Source organism: Neomonachus schauinslandi, chromosome 9 (assembly GCF_002201575.2).
Source record: "Neomonachus schauinslandi chromosome 9, ASM220157v2, whole genome shotgun sequence".
NCBI classification, from domain to species: Eukaryota; Metazoa; Chordata; class Mammalia; order Carnivora; family Phocidae; genus Neomonachus; species Neomonachus schauinslandi.
This window is the reverse complement of record NC_058411.1, coordinates 8870399-8891225: the sequence shown is the minus strand read 5'-3', so window position 1 is coordinate 8891225 and position 20827 is coordinate 8870399. Positions and strand designations below refer to the sequence as shown.

The 20827-nt window shown below is 46.1% G+C and overlaps 1 protein-coding gene and 1 non-coding gene across 2 annotated transcripts; one reads left to right on the top strand and one right to left on the bottom strand.

Moving 5' to 3' along the window:
• Positions 1-2820: 2820 nt before the first annotated feature.
• On the bottom strand, positions 2821-3094 carry LOC123325926. Its single transcript, XR_006540759.1, has one exon.
• A 1196-nt stretch (positions 3095-4290) lies between these two features.
• Positions 4291-14704, top strand: GLRX5 (glutaredoxin 5). The gene is made up of 2 exons (XM_021679678.1): positions 4291-4665; positions 14043-14704. The coding sequence occupies exons 1-2, from the start codon at positions 4371-4373 to the stop codon at positions 14219-14221; spliced, it is 474 nt and encodes a 157-aa protein (XP_021535353.1). The 5' UTR covers positions 4291-4370; the 3' UTR covers positions 14222-14704.
• The last annotated feature ends 6123 nt before the right edge of the window (positions 14705-20827 follow it).

The following is a 20827-nucleotide window of genomic DNA, read 5'->3' as shown; positions in this document are numbered from 1 at the left end:
TAAAACTCTGCAGCCCTCATATAAAAACATCTTGGAATAGACATAACCTTTTGCAGACATCACAAACACAATTTTCACAAACCCAGGAAGCGGAAGAGAGGAGGGGTGGAAAATCCCCAAGAGAAGGAACTGATAAGTCTAAGTGATGTCAGCACTAGAACCCAGGCCTCACACCTCTGCCGTCCAAATCCCAGGACAGAATCAGGTGCTGCTGTGGTGTCCAGGCTTCTCATAAATGCTTCTTCAGCTGCATCTCCCAATGTTTGTCTAGGCTCAGCTACCCCAGTTTACAGCACACCATTCCTCTTCATTTCACCCAGAGGAGGAGAGCGGGACCGATGGGAAGGGGCCCTGATGAGGCCAGCCTTCCTGTCTCTAGGCCGAGCCCACGTGAGGTGGAAGAGAGATTAGCACGCCTGAAGCCTCTCCCATGGCCAGAGGAGTATTTAGAAAACCAGCTGTCTCGTCAGAGAGGTAGTAAGAATCCAAAAGGCATTTCTATGTTGGCATGACGGATTGGCAAAAATGCTCTCAGGGGGCTGGGCATTGCCCTGGTTTCTCACACGTTACACTATTTTTAGGGGAGCTGGGGAATCAAGCTAATTCCATGATTGTGGTGATGCTCTAAAATTACTGGATAATAGCTAAGGGCACCACTGAGAAAGGGTTCAGGTTCCGGCTCACGTCTATGGAACTCTGGGTCTCAAATGTTATTTTAGCTCAGGAATGTTGGGTGGCTCAACCCCCTGCGCAGTCCAAGCAGCCACTTTTCTCTTAAAATGACACTTAGAGAATGCTCTGGCCGGCTCGGGCCTCCCATGTCTGTATCATGTATGCGAGGCACAGAAATACACCCTCTTTGCAGGAATGAAGCAGGGATTTCAAGACTGAAGTCAGGGTATGGACACATATAATCCTGAGTGTTCAAATAATGGATCCTCTTGGGCTCAGTAATCCTGACTCTTCATTGAGGGCTGATATATAGGAAGAATCTCACATTTGTAAGGTTTTTAACCATAGGTTCAATGATGAATTTGCTTTTGGAGGGGTGGGTATATAGTAAAACCTTATCTATAAATAAGCACAGGGAGAAAAACATTTTTAGGATGCTTGAGTCAGCATGTTTATTCATAGCATGGTTATTTAGTTTGCGGTCTAATTACACTTTGTGATCCAAATCCCAGGATCCAGGAAGTTTCTGTGTACTTCCCAGCCCTACCTTCTCACTAATGTCCAGGTGGGAGAGATCACAAACTGATAATGACTATTGACTTCTGTGTTCAACACCCAAATACACTGGAGTTTAAGTGCAGATTTCTGACAACTGTTAAAGAAGTCTATTTTTGTCACGTTTTCATTATAGAATTTTTTTTCTCTTTTAATTCCAGTATAGTTAACTCACAGCGTTATATTAGGTTCAGGTATGCAACATAGTGATTCAGTCATAATAGAATTTCTAAAGAGAAACCTCAAAAGTAAAATGCCAAATTATACATAAGAGTTTGATGCTTTGGGAGAAACATTTTGAACACCATTTTTTCCACTTCTTTCTTTATTTAGAGTGTGCATGAACAGGGGGAGGGACAGAGAGAGAATCTCAGGCAGACTCCGCATAGAGCCCAACATGGGGCTTGATCTCACGACCCTGAGACCCTGACCCAAGCCGAAATCAGGAGTCGGACGCTCAACTGACTGAGCCACCCAGGTGCTTTTAATCATGTTTGGTGCCAGTACTCCAAGAGTGGCTTTTAAATTAAATACAGAAAAGAATATGTTCAACATACATAGTATTTTATATTTTTGGTTGCTTTAGTAAAAACTTAAAATTTAGATCTATAGTTTTAAGTTCTTTGGTTTAGCTACCTGATTTATCTTCCTGCCTTCGATCATGCTATCAAAGCCACCCACTGAGCGTCCTCAAGGAGCACAGACAGGCTTTCCTAAATCCTGAGGTTTCACCTATGTTCTTAGTCTCTACCGCACACAGCAACTCTACTTACTGTAGGTTTGAAGAACACAGGCTCCGTATTATTCCTGCTCAAGGTTTACTCGTAATCTCTAACGACAGCTCTATTCTCAATTTAATAAAATGTCTGATAACTAAGAAAGACAACTTCGCTTCCAAACCATCGTTACACACTAGGGAAGAGATACACTGCTCCCCGTCACTGTCCTACATCTCTGCCTCTTCAGAATATAAGTCTGTGAGCTCTTCTCTCTATTCCAGTCAATACAAAAACAGATCAGACAGTTTAGAGTAGGCAATGAACAGTTGGAGATTTTCAGGAACAAATTACCAACATTTATTTAAAAACAAACAAACAAACAAACAAACCAACCCAAAGTTACTATAACATAAGCCTGAGGGAAAATGAGGTGATTGGGGAAATAATCTATTCTCTAATGTAAGTGCACCAGACGCAGGTCTTCTGGAACGCCTGGGCTTCAGCACCCCCACACTTCCTATATATTTCTCTTCCTCTGATTTACCTGGAATCCATGAATCTGGGGGAGAAAAAAAAAAAGGATTCTGTAAGGAGCTGATCAATTTTGGGTCCCCCATTAGAAAACTATCACACAGCCATAGCATCAATGAGGATGAAATAAATAGGTCACTGAGGAACACTTCTGAGTAGTATCTTGAATTTATTCTCAGTTTACTAAGGTTCAAGTTTCATGCTGAATGATTACTTGCAAGAGTACTTGCTAACAGCATCCCTACTAATTTTCTGGTTTTAAATTTGAGAACCGCCGAAACAAAAGCCCGTCACCTCCAGCAACAATTTTTAAAATACTTAAGGCTTTTGTTTTTTAAAAGTAATTTGTAGCAGTACTTAGTGTCCAACAGAAACCACTCCGTCTGTTAAACAATATCTCGACTGCAAAGCTTCTCTTACTGTTGGTCGATAGATAACGACATGGCGCAGTCGTTATCACCGTGGCAACAGTACCCAGGACTATCAGAGGAAAATTGCACATAGAACCGCTGGCTCTTGAGCAGTCATGCCTCAGCTTCCTCTGGAGTATGCTTTTTCTGCAAGTCTGGTGTGCCCCAGGGTACCACCAACCCAGCGCGGCTCCAAGACTACAGATGGATTTCACTCGAGTCCCGATCTTCCGGAACTGTTCATTCCACCAACAGGCACACCTGCCCGGTCCCAAGCACTGCTCTGGGTACTGAGGATGCAGCAGCGAGTTAATTCCAGTGCCCGGGAGGGAAATCAATAAACCAGCTAATGAATACATGTCAAGGTGCAATGCGCACAATGGAGAACAGAGAAAGCAGTGAGCCCTCCTTTGTACCTGCTTCTCAGTTGCCCCGCTGACTACCAGCTTTGGGCACCAAGTCTCTCTGGACATCCCACGCTGGCACCGTGCCCGGCACGCAGCAGCAGCCCAGAGAACGTCTGTCCAGCGAACCAATTCCCTCTTAGCTCCCCCATTCAACAAAGCTTTCCTGGGCCATAGGCCAAAGGACTTAAGTGGGCTGCAAAGTCCACGAAGCCCCAAACCCGGAGGGGACCACGCACACAAGGGAACCTTACACACTTTTTAAATAATAGTTATTTTGGAGAAATAATCGTGCGCTGGAGACGGAAGCCCTGGGGCCGGGTGTGGGCCTCTGCTCCCACGCGGGCGGCGGGGCCGAGGGACGTCCGACACGTGGTCCCCGCCTTGACGCGGGAGTCCCGGCCGCGAGAGCCCGGCCCCGGCCCGTCCCTGCCACGAACGGCCGCCTTCGGCCGCGGCCTTACGGAGGCGCCGGGTTCGCTCACCTAGGCTGGGAAAGGCGGACCCGGGCCGACTCCAGCCCCGCCGCCGCCCCTGATGCAGGAACTCGGCGCCCGGCTACCGCGTTGCCACGGCAACTCAACCACCGCCTACACCGGAACCGGAACCGTCGCCTGGAAGTGACCCCTTCCCGGCGTTCCGCGGAAGGCCGAAACCCGCCCACTGCCTCCCCCAGTCATCCGGGAGTATCCCAGCAGGCCCGTCTACCCTCCGGAGGGAAGTCGTCTTCCCCCTCGTTTCGCCTCTCCTTGCATCGGAGCGTGACGCTGATGGACATTCACTCTCTCCAATCAACTGACAAAGCGATTGCCAGCGGCCAATAGTAAGGCTGTAGGATGCGGCTTAAGTTTAAGGACCGCCTCCAATCTGTCGGGGGCCGGACGAGCCATATGATTGGTAGAATCGAGTAAGTGCGGGCTAGCGTTGTCCAATCACGGGGAGAAGTTCGGAGCCAGCCCAATGAGATCCTCCGGGGGGCGGGCCGAGCTACCGCGGGCCCGGGGAAGGCTACGAGGCGAGGGGGTCGGGGGGCCGAGCCGAGGTCCCGGGCCGACGAGGGGTCCGGCGGGCGTGCGGGGATGAGCGGATCCCTGAGCCGGGCGGCGGCGGCTCTGCTCCGCTGGGGGCGCGGTGCGGGCGGCGGCGGTCTGCGGGGCCCAGGCGTGCGGACGGCGGGCTCGGGCCGCGGCGGGGGCAGCTCGGCGGAGCAACTGGACGCCCTGGTGAAGAAGGACAAGGTGGTGGTCTTCCTCAAGGGGACTCCGGAGCAGCCCCAGTGCGGCTTCAGCAACGCGGTGGTGCAGATCCTGCGGCTGCACGGCGTCCGCAACTACGCGGCCTACAACGTGCTGGACGACCCCCAGCTCCGGCAAGGTCAGGGCCCTCCGGGTGAGGGGCGACGGGCCGAGGCCGCTCGGCGGGGCCGGGGTGAGCCGCGCAAGCTCTGGGGGGGGTTCGAGCGGGTCGGGGCACGGGCTACTGCTCTGTATTCGGGGTCGGGTGGGGGCATGATTGACTTGAAGTGGGTCCTGAGGATCTGGGCATCTGGTACTCTTGCCAACTTGGGCATTGGGTAAGTCCTAGCTGTTCACCGGTCCCCACGCTGAGCCGAGAGAGGCCTTTTGGGGCCAGATCGCTCAGGCTCGGTCCGAGGAGAGTGGTGGGAAGGGATACGGTAAGAACCACTAAGGTAGGCACTTTGGGGGACACGTCGAGGGAGTTGGCCTGTCTCGTGGTAAGGAGCTGGTGCTGTTGATGGTAGAGGGAGGGCCGAAGTTGCCCTTGTCAGAGGCTGGTGGGGTCAGAGACTAGCCTGGTGCCTCAGGGCTGGGGGTGTCAGGAACCATCCTATGTTGTTGCTGCGAAGAGGGGGTGGACACAGCTTTTGGACTGGTCTTAGTGGGGATCACTTGGTGTTGAAGAAAAAGACGTGAACTTTGTTTTTAGATACTCGAGGACAGGGCCGGATTGGGGGGGGTGGGGGCTAGGGCTTGGAGAGGCTTGTGGGGAGAGGGATGAAGAATGACCCCTGGGCCTTAGCTAACTCAAGGGTGGAGCTCAAGGAACCTGGGGCCAATCAGGGTGTGGGGCCAGATGCAGCAGGTCCTGTGGCTTGTCGCTGGCTCATGGGGAGGAGGGAGGGCCCTGACAGCTAATAGTACCTTTTATGCTGAGCACCATGCCAGAAACCTTACATGTATCTCAGTGGGGGAGGAGGACAGGGCCAGTGGAGTACATGGATCTGCTCCTTGGCGAGCGTCCTTCCTTGGTCAGAGTTGGTGGAGAAATGGGGAGGCTGTGCGTGTACCTCCTAGCGGGCGGCTTAGTATCCTGCATTCCAGTTAGAGACCTCCAGTGACGAGTCCTGGCATCTATCTCCCTGAGCCTAGTGCTATTCTTTAGTTACAGTGTTCTAAAAACAGTTTTACCAGGCACCAGGTTCCCCGTTACTCTACATTTAGAATTCTACAGTTTGTTATTACGTACTTAGGACTGTTGTTCTCCGGTTGGAATGATCAGTCCTAGTCCTCCCTCCTTGACCAGACAAGCTGGTGTGGTGGAAAGGCTTGGGGCTGGAATCTGGCTGCAGCCAATCAACTGTGCAACCTTAAACAAGTCACATTACTGCATTTTCCTTTTCGGTAATAGGAAGATAAGGAAACCAAACCTGACAAAGGTTTTATGAGGAAAAATAGAGAAAGTAAAACTTCTTAGAAAGTGCCCATCATTTCATCTGGAACGCAGAAGGCACCACTCAATAGGAGCCTTTTTATCATTTGGAATCTGTGGTTCTCAGAGTCAGTATTTTTTTCCCCAGATTAATCCCTGGGAAACTCTTGGGTTTTGGTGGGTGGAAACTAGGAGGAGGGAAGGCAGGTTAACGTTACCAGCTATGTGTGATATTGCCCTGTATTAGGCCCCTAATCCTGTTTGTTGTTTCCTGCTCGAGTGTCACTAGGCACCAGGTATCTAGAGTGTTGCTAGGCCCTGGGGTGTTTTTCATGTACAAGGCGGGGGAGCTGCAGTCTTCACCCAGCAGCAGGCTGCTCTGCTTCAAAGATAAGATAGCAGTGGGGAGGGTATGTGCTCTGGTGAGTGCTGTTAATTGTGCAAGACTGTTGAATCTCAGATCTGTACCTCTGAAACAAATAATGCAATATATGTGAAGAAAAAAAAAAGAAGAAGAAGGTAGCAGGAGGGGAAGAATGAAGGGGGGGAATCGGAGGGGTAGACGAACCATGAGAGACGATGGACTCTGGAAAACGAACTGAGGGTTCTAGAGGGGAGGGGCGTGGGGGGGATGGGTTGGCCTGGTGATGGGTATTAAAGAGGGGACGTTCTGCATGGAGCACTGGGTGTTATGCACAATGAATCGTGGAACACTGCATCAAAAACTAATGATGTAATGTATGTTGATTAACGTAACAATAAAAATTTAAAAAGAAAAGATAAGATAGGGGAAACTACTCTGCAATCTTTCAGCGGGGACCTTACCACAGGTACCCTGCAAATGTCTGGTAGGACTGTTAATAGAAAGTCGCATCATTGACAGCTTGCTTAGTATAAGGTTTTGAGGGTCTTTGGTTTGTGGTTTCTGTTCTGTTTATTTTTATTCTTAATTTTTTTTTTAAGATTTATTTATTTATTTTAGCAAGAGAGAGAGCACAGAGGGGAGGGGCGGGAGGAAGAGAAATTAGGACCTGAACATATCTTCTTAGGGGGCACAATTCAACTCACAACACCAGTCTTTTCTTTTTTAAAGATTTATTTATTATTTATTTGAGAGAGAGAGAGAGAGCGAGCAGTGGGGAGGGGGCAGAGAGAGAGGGAGAGAGAGAATTCTCAAGTAGACTCCCACTGAGTCAGGAGCCTGACTCAGGGCTTGATCCTACAACCCTGAGATCGTGACCTGAGCAATTGGTCAACTGACTGAGCCACCCAGGCACCCCATGTTCTCCCGTTTAACATAACTGGACATGGGGTATACTGGAATATAAGAAGAAAGTAGGACCAGAAATAAGAAGGTTTACTCATAGCACTTAGGTTCCTGTCTTGCGTGTCATGCGTGTCATGCGTCTGGTTTCCAGTCTCACGTTCAGGTGTTTAAGTAACAGCAGTAGGAATTTAGCCCTTAAGTTTCTTGAGCATTGAGTTTCATCATTTTCATTCCCAGTTTGTTTCATACCAGATTATTATCTTGGTCAATAAATATGTTGCATATATATTGGACATAACACACACCTCTTTGGTGGCTTACCAAAATAAACATGCATGCAAATATTGACCTTCAGACTGGGGCAGGGTGGTGTGAGCACGTTCCCATAGTGGGGATTAGTTTAGTCAGGGTAAGACTTTATAAAAACATGACGACTCTTCATCTCTTTGCTCTCTGCACCCTTGAGTTTTACCGAGAGAAGCTGATAGGCTGTCCGATGCTTGCTTTTGGTAGCCACAGATACATCTGTGCACCTTTCCCAGACCCAAGGTCACTGCTTGTAACTGGAGAGGGGCTCCTGCAAAATTGCCTTTCCTTTTTTCTTGTGTCAGAGCTTTACGAAGGGCCTGAAGCCCGAGGAACACCTGGAGATGCTGTCTTCTTGTCCCTGACGTGTGATGCAGAGAGGTCTCAGCCTGTGACCCAGGGAACAAAGATGACTGTGAGGTCTTTCTCAGGTCTTTTCTTTTTCCTGTTGATCTGGAAGACACACAGAAGGTGGCCACAGAGGGACTGGGTCCCAGTAGACAGATGTCAGCATATCCTAATCCTGGTCTAACAAAGAATCTCTTTCATTTTTCTGTTGTAAATGTAACATGCTCATTGAAGAAACTTGGAAACACTGAAGGTAATAAAGAAAAGGGAAATTACCTGTAATTCCATATCCACCATTATTAACATTTGGATCTAGCTTCTAATCGTTTTTTTAAAAAAATGCATTTGAGATCATGCGTATCTGGGCATAGTATTTTCCCTCCCGAGAGCAGGGAACATGTCTTATGCCACTGCCTGAGTACCTTGTGTATTGCTTATGCAGAGCGAGCTTTCCATGATTTTGTTTTTTTGTTTTTTGTTTTTTTAAAGATTTTATTTATTTATTTGAGAGAGAGAGAATGAGAGAGAGCAAGCACATGAGAGGGGGGAGGGTCAGAGGGAGAAGCAGACTCCCTGTCGAGCAGGGAGCCTGATGCGGGACTCGATCCCGGGACTCCAGGATCATGACCTGAGCCGAAGGCAGTCGCTTAACCAACTGAGCCACCCAGGCGCCCTCCATGATTTTGTTTTAAAAGATTTTATTTATTTTGAGAGAGAGCGAGTGCGCATGTGCACATGACGGAGGGAGGGGCAAAGGGAGAGAGAATGCTAAGCAGGCTCCTCACCCAGTGCAGAGCCTGACACGGGGCTCAATCCCAGGACCCTGAGGTCATGACCTGAGCTGAAACCAAGAGTCAGACACTTAACCAGTCAGATGCTTAACTGACTGATCCATCCAGGTGCCCCTCAATGATTGTTATAATGAATAAGTAAATACTATTATTTGTCATATCATAAACTCTGTTCCATGCTCTTAAAAACATAAACACTCTTAAATTTCTGCCTGTTCAGATCACCATTGTGTTCCTTGCATCAAAAGCAGTGTCTGTTGAATGAATAGCCATTATCCTATTGTTGAATGTTTATTAAGCATTTGAAAATGTGCGCGGCCTTTTCAGTATCAGGGAGTTTAAGGCAACAGAAACAAATCTATGACACTGGCAAATGTTAGAAGTCAGATTAACAAGTGGTGTTTCTGGGCTGGTGTGGCGGATGTGTTACATGCTGCAGATGAGAGTATAAAAGGGTACTAACGCTTTGGAGGAGTAACTGTCAGTACCGGGTCAGGTTGAAGGTGAACGTAGCTGAAGACCCAGCTGCTTTACTCCTGGGTATACGGTCTAGAGTGGGGGTTGGCAGACTTCCTTTGTCAAAGGCCAGAGAGTAGATACTTCAGTCTGTGTGGATTCCACTCTGCTGTTGTGGCGTGAAAGTAGTCAGAAGGTACGTAAATGGATGGGTGTGGCCGAGTCCCAATAAAACTTTATTTACAAAAACAGGAAGTAGACCACATACGGCCCAATGGCCATAGTTTGCCACCCCTTTCTCCAGAGGAAGACTCCCTGTATTTGAGTTAGAAGACAGATATAAGGGTATTCATGGACGCATTGCTTGTAATAACGAAAAATTGGCAAGAGAGGATCTTGGTCTATTAGCAGACTGGATAAACAAACTGTAGTGTAGTCATGTGGTGGAAAACGAAGTTGTGGCCAAAACTAACTAGATCTAGATGGATTCCATGTGACTGTATCTCAAAGAATACAATGTTTAGTCATGAAATAAATTGCAAAAAAGGTAACTATGGCACAATTCCATTTGTGTTAAAGGTGTGGAACAGTCCCACGTGTTGTGGATACACATGCAGTGCGAGTGTAGTTCATGGGCAGGGGTGACATGCCAGCCACAAGCCAGAGGCCACCTCTGCCGGTCTAGGACCTGGCCTTCGGACTCCCAGAAACCTGGATGGAAATCCAGGCTCCACCATTTGCCAGCACTGTGACTTTGGTCAAATACCCTCCCTGAGCCTTGGTTTCTTCATCTGTAAAATAGAGATAATTATGCACTCCCTGTAGGATTTTTGCAAAGGTTAAGTGAGGTTGTGTATGTAAAATACTTAAAAGAGTATGAAATTGAGTAACCCTTAGCTCAGCAAATGAGTATTTTCATACTGCACGGCATACCTGAGTGGTATTTTTCCTTTATTCTTCCCCACTGGGTGTATTTCTCAGAGAAGCATGACTGAAGGGTGGTGTAGGGGACATCGTGGTGGAGAGAATATCCACCTTGTACCTGGAACTGTGGGAGTTTAATCCCTTCACTCATTTCATCTTCATGTTAAATCCATGAGGCGTATAGTTATTCCCACTTCAAGGGTAGGGAAACTGAGGCTAAGAGATTAGCAGATTTATCTGATGCTGCATTTACAAGCTGGCAAGCCAAAGCCGGCTGACCCTAAGCGGGTGCCCTGTTCACTCTGTCACTGGCCCCTTCCCTTGCTCTCAGCTCCAATGATCTCCTGTGGTACTGACGTCATTCTCTGTTCTAGGAAGCTAGAGGAGGGGAAGTGACTTGCCCAAGGCAGAATTAATCTGCATCAGAATGGGAAGCTCCTCCTATGGTGAAAATCTACCAAGAAAAAAAGAAAACTATAATTATGGTGCTCCTATAATTTGTTGTCCAAACTGGGAACAAAGTCTAATGTTCTGAAATGTGATGAATTTTGAAAAGTCCCTTTTGAAAGTTTTGGAAGGGAACTTTCTAATACCTCCCCCCCCCTCTGATTTGATGCTTTGGAATATTCATTTTTTTGGTGGGGCAGTAGGTATCTGTAGACTGATTTTATAAGACTGCCTCCTTTTTTACTCCCAATTCCTCTTATTACCCTGTTATATAACTTAGCAGTCAATATTTTTTGTTCCAAATTGAATCATTGTCATCTGTCATCTGTAAAATATGATTACCATTAAAATCCATTTTTGGATATGATTCCCTAATTTTTAAGAGTTTCTCTCTGAATTATTCGGAGTGAAATTTGTAAGAACTATCGCTGTATGTTGCAGTTTTTGAAAATTAAAAAGTGAGAGAAATTAGCCGTGTCTAAACAATTAATATGTGAATTGACAGGATTCATTTTCATTTTCAACTTATGAACAGTGGTCTTTTATTATTGGAAGTTACTTGCTTCATGCTGTAGGAATCACTTGGCTATGTCTTTAAATATTTAAACCTGTCATCGGACTTCTAAAAAATGGAAACCAGTATTTTTTTTGACGAGGCCAAAGCTCTTTGCCTTGATACCAGCTGCCTGTGAAGCTTGTTACCCTAAAACCGAAGAAGCAGGTAAGTTTACGTTTGATAAACTTATCAGCCAGTAGGCACCATGGCCTCTGTCACAGTGCCATCATGGGCTTGGAGGCCGGTTCTCCTGAGTTCTTGTTACAAGTTATTCGGCAAGAGAGCCTGGCCCCAGGGTCTAGAAGGAGTCTGTGTCCCCTGCTTGTGCCTGTATGTGTCAGATGTTCAGGATGGTTGGAAAGCCCACTTGTTTGGTAGTTTTAATGGTAACAGTGGATCCTGGTGGCGCACATCCTCTTCCCTCCAGTCTGGACATGTGACCTGTAGCAAGGTGAAGCTTAATGAACGAGACGAACCTGAAGCTTTGACTGAGTGTGGTACTGTAAACATGGTTGACGAGAGCAACGTATTCTTCTGCTTTGCAAAGATTTTATTTAAAAAAACTACTTGGTAGGATTGGTTGTGTGTCGTTTGGAGTGAACCTCAGATGGCAAATTTATTTTCGTATTTGGTGTGTTTCAAAAATTGGAGGCACTCACTGAAAGAATCCATAGATATTCATTGTCTTGGAAGGCTTAACACAATGTATTACTAATTGAAAAAGACCCAGATATAAAACCATGCACATAAATGGTTCATGCACACAATATGGAAGATATTTGAGAAAGTTTCAAAGAATTAAAAGAAATTCATACTTACTTTAAACGTGCCTTAATTCCCACCCCCACTCTCAGTCAAAAAGATTTATAACTGGCTTTGTTGTGGAATAAGTTCTGATAAACTTATTTGAGGAGAGAGCTTTTAAATATATATATATAAAAAACTTAAATGCTGAGTCATCTATGTAACACCAAATATCAGGATGCAGGATGAAAAACTTGAATTGATCAAGATATTCTAATATATCTAGATATTTGGTATTATAAAGATATTCTGATGGTTAATGGAATTTTCCCTTTATTAGTAACCCCCATACCTCTAGCTGATTTTTTTTTTTTTAAGACATCCAAAGTGGCTTAGAAGTATGCTTTTCTGGGGTTGTAATGTACAGCATGGTGACTATAGTTAATGATACTGTATTGCATATTTGAAAGTTTTTAAGAAAATAGATCTCAAAAGTTCTCATCACAAGAAGAAACCTTTGTCACTGCATATGGTGATGGATGGTAACTAGACTTACTGTAGTGATCATTTTGTAATATATGCAAATATCAAATCATTATGTTATAGACCTGGAATAATATAATGTCATATGTCAGTTACACCTCAAAAAAAAAAAAAAAGTATGCTTTTTGGGGCCTACGATACTGTAACCCTTTCTCCATAGGGGAAGTCTGGAGGAGAAAGATAAAGCCCTCTTTTGGGGGGGGGCCTTCTCTAGTGTTCTGGTTTAGAACAAAGTCATTGTTTTTTTAGAAGGTAGTGACTTTTAAGAGAGAAAAACACATTGCATCTTAGGACTTGTGATTGAGTCCTATGAGTCATTGGTGATTTTATTTAGAAAATAAATGTTTGATAATAAGTGATAGGGTATCAAGGACCAGTTTTTGTATTTTTAGTTTGTTTACATGAAAACCACCACTTGAGCCATTTTTAATTTGCATAGTATTGTATTTTGTTTGAAGAATCTGTTGACTTTTCTGTTTTATTTTGTCTGCTTATTTTAGCCACTTAAAAATACCTACCTATCTGTAGAAGTATAAAAATAGCAACTATGATCTATAGTGATTAATTGTCATATGTCATGATTTTGATCATCCTCTGTTTTTAATAGGACCAACACAGATGTTTTATGGATGGATATATTTTTAAAAGTGTCTCTCATCTGTAGAAAGGAGGTGGAATGGTGTGGAAGAACATGAGGAAAGAGTAATCTTTTGTCTTAAGATTGAAACCACATTTTCTTCCTACTGTTTTGTTAAGACCATCAGCCCCATGGTCCAGAACTGAACAGAACAATCATGTGGCTGCCCTGTCCTAGGAGGCGCCTCATCTCTGTGTGTCCTCAGAACGTTTCGCACACAGGACCAATCACATGAATGCTGGTTGGTTGCTGTGAGCTCTTGAGAACAGGGAGGGGGTCTCTCTCACCCCATGGCCCTGCACCTGGCCCAGGACATGGGCCTTAACCGAGCTTCGGGCCTTTCCTTGCTTTGACTCAGTCCCTGCAAGTTCTGTGCTAAGCCAAATCAGCCTGCCCCACGGAGAGCCCACCCGTGGGGCTGAATAGGGTGAGGGCTGCAGTCTGCCATAGGAAAGAGATTGTCCTCTGGGTATGAGGATTATTAAAAATAAAACCCAGTGACTCAACATCTTGATGCTGTTCACCAACCCAGCCAGGCACGAAAAGCCTGAGGTGAGGCCTGCCTCATCTGGCAGACATACTGTGATGGACCCATGTTAAGTAGTCCATTTGAAAATGAAGTCTTAGCATTTAAGTTTTGTTTCACGGAATCCATGTCTGGCAGATGAAGGGAGACTATGGCTTTGTACCTCTGGCGTGACGTACTTCCACCGGTTGGGTTGTCCGCCATCGGTCTCTGTTGATGGTCTGACAGCTGTCGTTGCAGGGCCTCACCTCCCCGGTACTCAGGAGAACCTCGGGAGGTGGGGGTGGAAACAGGTGAGCAGTTGAGTGACTTGTGGGAGGCCTCACAGTTGGTAATCAGAAAAGGTAGCATTTACACAGTGATCCAGTTGACTCTAAAGCCCCCCTACTCTGTGGCAGACCCGTGGTTCCCCAAGGATGGGGGGACGCAGGGGAGGGACACTGGGTGTTGTGCTAGGAGTGGGTAGAAAACAGATTTTGTCACGAAAAGTTCAGCTCTGAGCATTTAAATGACACCTAAATGTTCTTTCCCTGCAGGCATTAAAGACTATTCCAATTGGCCCACCATCCCGCAGGTGTACCTCAATGGCGAGTTCGTGGGGGGCTGTGACATTCTGCTGCAGATGCACCAGAATGGGGACCTGGTGGAGGAACTGAAAAAGCTGGGGATCCGCTCGGCCCTTTTGGATGAAAAGAAAGACCAAGACTCAAAGTGAGGGTGGCCCGGGGCCTCCCCGAGTAGTAGGGGGCTGTCGGCGCCGAGCCCCGCTGCCAGCAAAGCCGTACCGATTCTGATTTTCGCTCCTCACGTGGCAGCTGCTTGCACCGATCCCTCCCGTTTGTAAGCAGTTGGGTGATTGTAGTGTGTCTGGGGTTTGGGCTGCGCATATTCGATTGTGAACTTAATTATAACCACTGCACTGTAATGATTCAACGTTGTATTATGATATTGTTGTAAACAAAATCTGTTCTTATATTGTCATTTGCTCTTCGCCTGATTCAGGAGTACAACCAGGAGCTTTTGAATCATCCTTACTCATGAAACCTCTGCAGATGTGTCAGTTGGCAAAGATAATATATCCCCCCCCACCCCCCACCCCCGATTTGTCATAGCTGCTTCTGTTAAGAAAAATGATGGCCGAGGAAGATGTGGGAACTGGGGCGTTGTTTTTTACAATAAACTGCCAACCCAGGGATTCCGTGCGTGAGTTGTTAGTTCTGAATGGGAGAAAGTCTGTACCTCAGTCTGCTCGGGGTGCTGTCACAGAATACCACAGACTGGCCCGCTTTATAGTCCACACGTGTTCATTTCTTAAAGTTCTGGAAGATGGAAGTCTAAGCTCAAGGCTCCAGCAGATTAGGTCTCTGGCGAGGGCTGTGCCTGCCTGGTTCATAGGCAGCCTCTTCTCCCTGTGTCCTCACGAGGAAGCTATCTGGGCTCGCTCTTGGAAGGGCACAAATCCCACTCACAAGGACCCTACCCTCCTCATCTACTCGCCTACCAAAGGCCCCCACCCCCACCCCCCAAACCACCACTCTGGGGGTTAGGTGTCAACATAGGAATGTTGAGAGGACACAGACCTTCAGTCTGTAGCAGTCTAAGGATGTTTAGTGCCTGTGACCTCTTTTTGGAAATTAAGAGTGATTCTCATACTCCGTTAAATTTGACATAGAAATTGCTATCAAGCTATGGTCTAATTTCTCGAGAGGAGGTAAGCGTTGCAAATGCTGAGTGGTGTTGACGGTGCAGTTGGAGGCTTGGGTGTCGTGCCCAGAAGTGAGGTGGCTGAGGCTAGGAGAGGCGGCTGAGGCTAGGAGAGGCAGCCCCACTCGCCCACCTCGGGAGTCTGCTGCTCGGCAAACTGCACTGCCATCAGCTAGGGAGAAGTCACTGGCAGGCCTCCAAAGAAAGGAATCCACTCAGCATTTTCTTTCTTAAAAAATACAGTCTTTACATGATACTGTATAGCGAAAACCCTAAAGATACCACCAAAAAAACTACTAGAACGGATAAAGGAATTCAGTAAGGTTGCAGGATATAAAATCCGTTGCATTTCTAGCCGCAGAAAGAGAAGTTAAGAAAACTGTCCCATTTACACTTGCACCAAAAATAATAAAGTACCTAGGAGTAACACTTAGGCAGGTAGGTGAAAGATTTGTACTCTGAAAACTCTTAAGACATGGATGAAAGAAATTGAAGACACCACAAACAAATGGAAAGACATCCTGTGCTTATGGGTTGGAAGAACAAATATTGTTAAAATGTCCATGCTACCCGGGGCGCCTGGGTGGCTCAGTCAGTTAAGCGACTGCCTTCAGCTCAGGTCATGATCCCGGGGTCCTGGGATTGAGTCCCGCATCGGGCTCCCTGCTCTGCGGGAAGCCTGCTTCTCCCTCTCCCACTCCCCCTGCTTGTGTTCCGTCTCTCTCTGTCAAATAAATAAAGTCTTTAAAAAAAAAAAAAAGTCCATGCTACCCAAAGCAATCTATAGATTTAATGCAATCCCTATCAAAGTACCAATAGCATTTTTCAGAGAATTAGAACAAACAATCCTAAAAAGTTGTATGGAACCACAGAAGACCCCAAATAGCCAAAGCAATCTTGAAAAAAAACCCAAAAAACTGGAGGTATTACAATTCCAGATTTCAAGTTATATTACAAAGCTGTAGTAATCGGGGCGCCTGGGTGGCTCAGATGGTTAAGCATCTGCCTTCGGCTCAGGTCATGATCCTGGGGTCCTGGGATCGAGCCCCACATCGGGCTCCCTGCTCAGTGGGGAGCCTGCTTCTCCCTCTGCCTCTGCCTGCCGCTCCCCCTGCTTGTGCTCTCTGTCTGTCAAATAAATAAATAAAATCTTTATTAAAAAAAAAAAAACAAAGCTGTAGTAATCAACAATATGGTGCTGGCATAAAAATAGCCTCATAGATCAATGAAACAGAATAGAAAAGCCAGAAATAAGCCTACGATGATATGGTCATTCTTCAAGAAAACAGGAAAGAATATGCAATAGGAAAAAGTCTCTTCAACAAATAGTGTTGGGAAAGCTGGACAGCTACATGCAGAAGAATGAAATTGGACCACTTCCTGTCATCATACACAAAAATAAACTCAAAATGGATTAAGTATCTAAATATGAGACCTGAAACCATAAAAATCCTAGAAGAGAGCACAGGCAATAATTTCTCTGACATCGGCCTTAGCAATATCTTTCTAGATATGTCTCCTGAGGCAAGGGAAATAAAAGCAAAAATAAACTTGGGACTACATCAGATTCTGCACAGCAAAGGAAACAACAAAACTAAAAGGCAACCTACTGAATGGGAGGAGAAGATATTTGCAAATGACGTGTCTGATAAAGGGTTAGTATTCAAAACAAAGAACCGCTACAACTCAACACCCAAAAAACAAACAATCCAATTAAAAAGTGGGTAGAAGACATGAACAGACATGTTTCCAAAGAAGACATCCAGATGACCAACAGACACATGAAAAGATGCTCAACATCACTCAACATCAGGGAAATGCAAATCAAAACTACAATGATCCATCACCTCACATCTGTCAGAATGGCTAAAATCAACAACACAAGAAAGAACAAATGTTGGTGAGGATGTGTAAAAAAAAGGAACCCTCTTGCACTGTTGGTGGGAATGCAAACTGGTGCAGCCACTGTGGAAAACTGGAGGTTTCTCTAGTTAAAGATAGAACTACCCTATGATAATCAGAACACTGGGTATTTACCCAAAGTATACAAAAACACTAATTTGAAAGAATATATGTACCTCTGTGTTTATGGCAGCATTATTTCCGAAAGCCAAACTATGGAAGCAGCCCAAGTGTCCATTGATAGATGAATGGATAAAGATGTGGTATATATACAATGGAGTATTACTCAGTCTTAAAAAAGAATGAAATCTTGCCACTTACAACAACATGGATGAATCTAGAGAGCATAATGCTAAGTGAAATAAGAGAAAGACAAATATCATATGATCTCATTAATACGTGGAACTTGAGACAAATACCATATGATCTCACTAATATGTAGAATTTAAGAAACAAAGCGGGGTGGGGGGGGGCGCGGAATGCCTGGGTGGCTCAGTCGGTTAATCATCTGCCTTCGGCTCAGGTCATGGTCCCAGGGTCCTGGGATCAAGTCCCACGTCGGGCTCCTTGCTCAGCAGGGAGCCTGCTTCTCCCTCTGCCTGCCACTCCCCCTGCTTGTGAGCACACACTCTCCCTCTCTCTGACAAATAAAATCTTTAGACAGATTCAAGTTTCTATGATCTAAAAAACAATAAGCATACAAAACTCCATGTCCTCTCTTTAAAAAAAAAAAGAAACAGGCGGGGTGGGGGGGTGCGGGGAGACAAACCAGACTCTGAACTATAGAGAACAAACAGATGGTTGCCAGAGAGGAAGAGGGTGGGCGATGGGTGAAATAGGTGAAGGGGATGAAGAGCACACTTCTTGAGGAGCACTGAGTAATCTATGGAAGTGCTGAATCACTATATTGTACACCCGAAACTAATATGACACTGGGTTAACTATGCTGGAATTTAAAGAAAAAAAAAGATTTGGCACATGAAAGTAAAAAATAAGGTCTTTACAAAAGGAATAACTGGAATCACAGCAGATATTCTTCCAATATGCAGTATCTTTGTGTTTTCTCTTAAATTAAGATTTATTTATTTATTAGAGTGTGAGCAGGTGGAGGAGGAGGGAGGGCCCGTGGCTGAGAAGCAGACTCGCAGCTGAGCACGGAGCCCAACGCGCCGACTCGGGGCTCAGTCTCACCACCCTGAGATCACGACCTGAGCTAAAATCAAGAGTCGGTCACTTAACTGCCGGAGCCACCCAGGGGCCCCTACAGTATCTTTTTACACGACTCAGCGTTTGTCCTTCCTGAGACTGCGGAGGTGGAGCTGGAGGTGAGCCTTACAGTGGCTCCTGGGCAGAAAGCCTGACCTGTCACCAGGTGCTTTTGGATCCTCAGAGGCCTTCATTCATCTCCGGGGCCTGAAGCAGGGCGTCTGTTGGAATTGCATCTTCCCAGTGGCAGATGTAAGGAAGAATGCAGTTTTTCATGAGCAGACCAGGAGTGACAAGGAAGGAGGGAGGGCTCATTCCCCAGAGCTGTTCTAGAGGCTTGTTCTGTGTACTTAGTCTGCTTGAGTGCCTCTTGAAGAAGCTCTGAAAAAAGACGGACTTAGGTAGGACTGACCTGGGTTCCTGCCACCATCCCTCCCCCAGAGGCTTTGGGATCCAGAAGAAAGGACAGTGGGAACCCCACCCCTGATTTACTGGAGACAGCCCCATCGGGTTAGAGGACTGCTCCTAGCCCGCCACAGAGCCCAGGGCTCCAGAGAAAGAAAAGCAGATGGTTCTCACAAAAAGGTTTTTTATGACCTGAATTCTGCCCTGCATCCCATCAATACCTTGGTGTCAGCTCTAAATTAAGAGTTTCCGTAGACCCCTAGACGAGGCTGGGGCTCCGACAAGTGACCTTGTTTTGCAAATGGGAGTGTGGCCACTGGAAGGAAGGCTCAAGGTCTCCCCTGAGCTGCGGTAAGGAGGCGAGGTGCCAAGGTTGTGACCTTAGCCTCTGGAGAGAATATTGACAAATCACACAGTTGCTGGATGAGCACTAGGCGTGGGGCACACACAGGACTGCACAACTCTTCTTCACCTTCATTTCTGATGTGTAGTCGGTACTTTAACATAATTTTGCCCTTTTTTTGGCTTTTCCTTAGATCTGCCTACATGCCCTTAGGGTTCATCTGAAAAATGAAACGACGAGAAGATCATCAGGGAAACATCAGTGTAAGAAACCCCCCCAGAATAGTAGGACTAGGGGAGGGCTGCTGACTGAAGAATCTCACTCACGCTCATGAATCACAGTGACATCCTACCCGTCGCCAGAGCTTCAATGTTTAAGGAATCACTGAGCTCTACAGAAACAGAAATGTTCTTTCCAGAAGTTAATTAATACTTTTTTCCCCCTATATGCTTAACGAGTCTTTACCAAGTGGAAAATTGAAGATGCTATCTCCTGTCAGTCTGAATAATTGTAATGATCTGCATAATTAGAATTCACTGTGATAATTAGAATGGTGACACCAAAGTTCCTTGTACAAACAGCGGTATCACACGCTATCTATTTGAAAATGCAAGGTCCGCTTCACAGCATTTCAGCACAGCACATTCGGCTTGTATCATTGTGATTTATTGGCTTATTGTCACAGCTCCAAAGTACTGTGTTAATAGACCCTTTAGAAATAGCAGAAGTCATTCTAGAAGCTTAAACGTTTGCATGATTTCAGGCAGTTTTTGTTTCCTGAGTTGGCAGTTATATACATGTCATTGCACTTCATTTAAGCAATGAGTGTTGGAGATACTTTGGGACGGAAGGTAAATTTTAAGAAGTCTCTGGGGCTTGGGGCGCCTGCCTTGGCTCAGTTGGCTCAGCGTCTGACTCTTGATTTCAGCTCAGGTCATGATCTCAGGGTGGTGAGATTGAGCCCCGAGTTGGGCTCTGCACAGGGCGTGGAGCCTGCTGCGGATTCTCTCTCTTCCTCTCCCTCTGCCCTCCCACTACCCCACTCTCTCTCTCTCTCTAAAACAAACAAAATAAAACAAAGAAGTCTCTTGGGTTTGTTGTTATTGGCCCTGTCGAATTTACTTGTGCCGAATCTGGGGCATCCAGCTTTCCTATAATTAATAAAGCCATAGCAGCTAGCTTGAGAGAGAATTCTTGGAAATGCATTCAATAGCTTATTTAGATATTTAGAAATTGTATCTTGAGAGGGTGGGGTCCCAGGAGAGATTGTGCTCACAGTTCAAGGGGAACAACCTTTATATTGGCAAGGTTTTGCTGAAGTAAATATTTTTATTTATTTACTTATTTACTTATTTACTTATTTATTTATTTGTCAGAGAGAGAGCACGAGAGCCTAAGCAGGGGGAGCAGCAGGCAGAGGGAAAAGCAGGCTTCTCGCTGAGCAGGGAGCCCGATGCGGGACTCGATCCCAGGACCCCGGGATCATGACCCGAGCTGAAGGCAGACGCTTAACGACTGAGCCCCCCAGGCGCCCCTGTAATGGCCTTTTTCTTGGCTTCGCTCAGGGATCCCCTATGTGTGGCATACGTAGTGCTCAAAAAAACCTGTAGAACATGAGCCAAGAATTCTCTCTCCAATCCTTTTGGACAGGTCACAACAAGTGCTAGGTTATGGGTTTACCAGCCTAGCCCTGGGCAGCGAGCGGTAAGGTCAAACTTCCTGGGATCCCATCCCGACACTTGCCGGGTATGCGACACTTCA

Excerpts from the sequence above, each read along its gene's own strand:
- GLRX5 (XM_021679678.1), top strand. The coding sequence starts at position 4,371 with ATGAGCGGATCCCTGAGCCGGGCGGCGGCGGCTCTGCTCCGCTGGGGG. Across the intron at positions 4,666-14,042 it reads CGACCCCCAGCTCCGGCAAG|GCATTAAAGACTATTCCAAT; the intron begins GTCAGGGCCCTC and ends CTTTCCCTGCAG.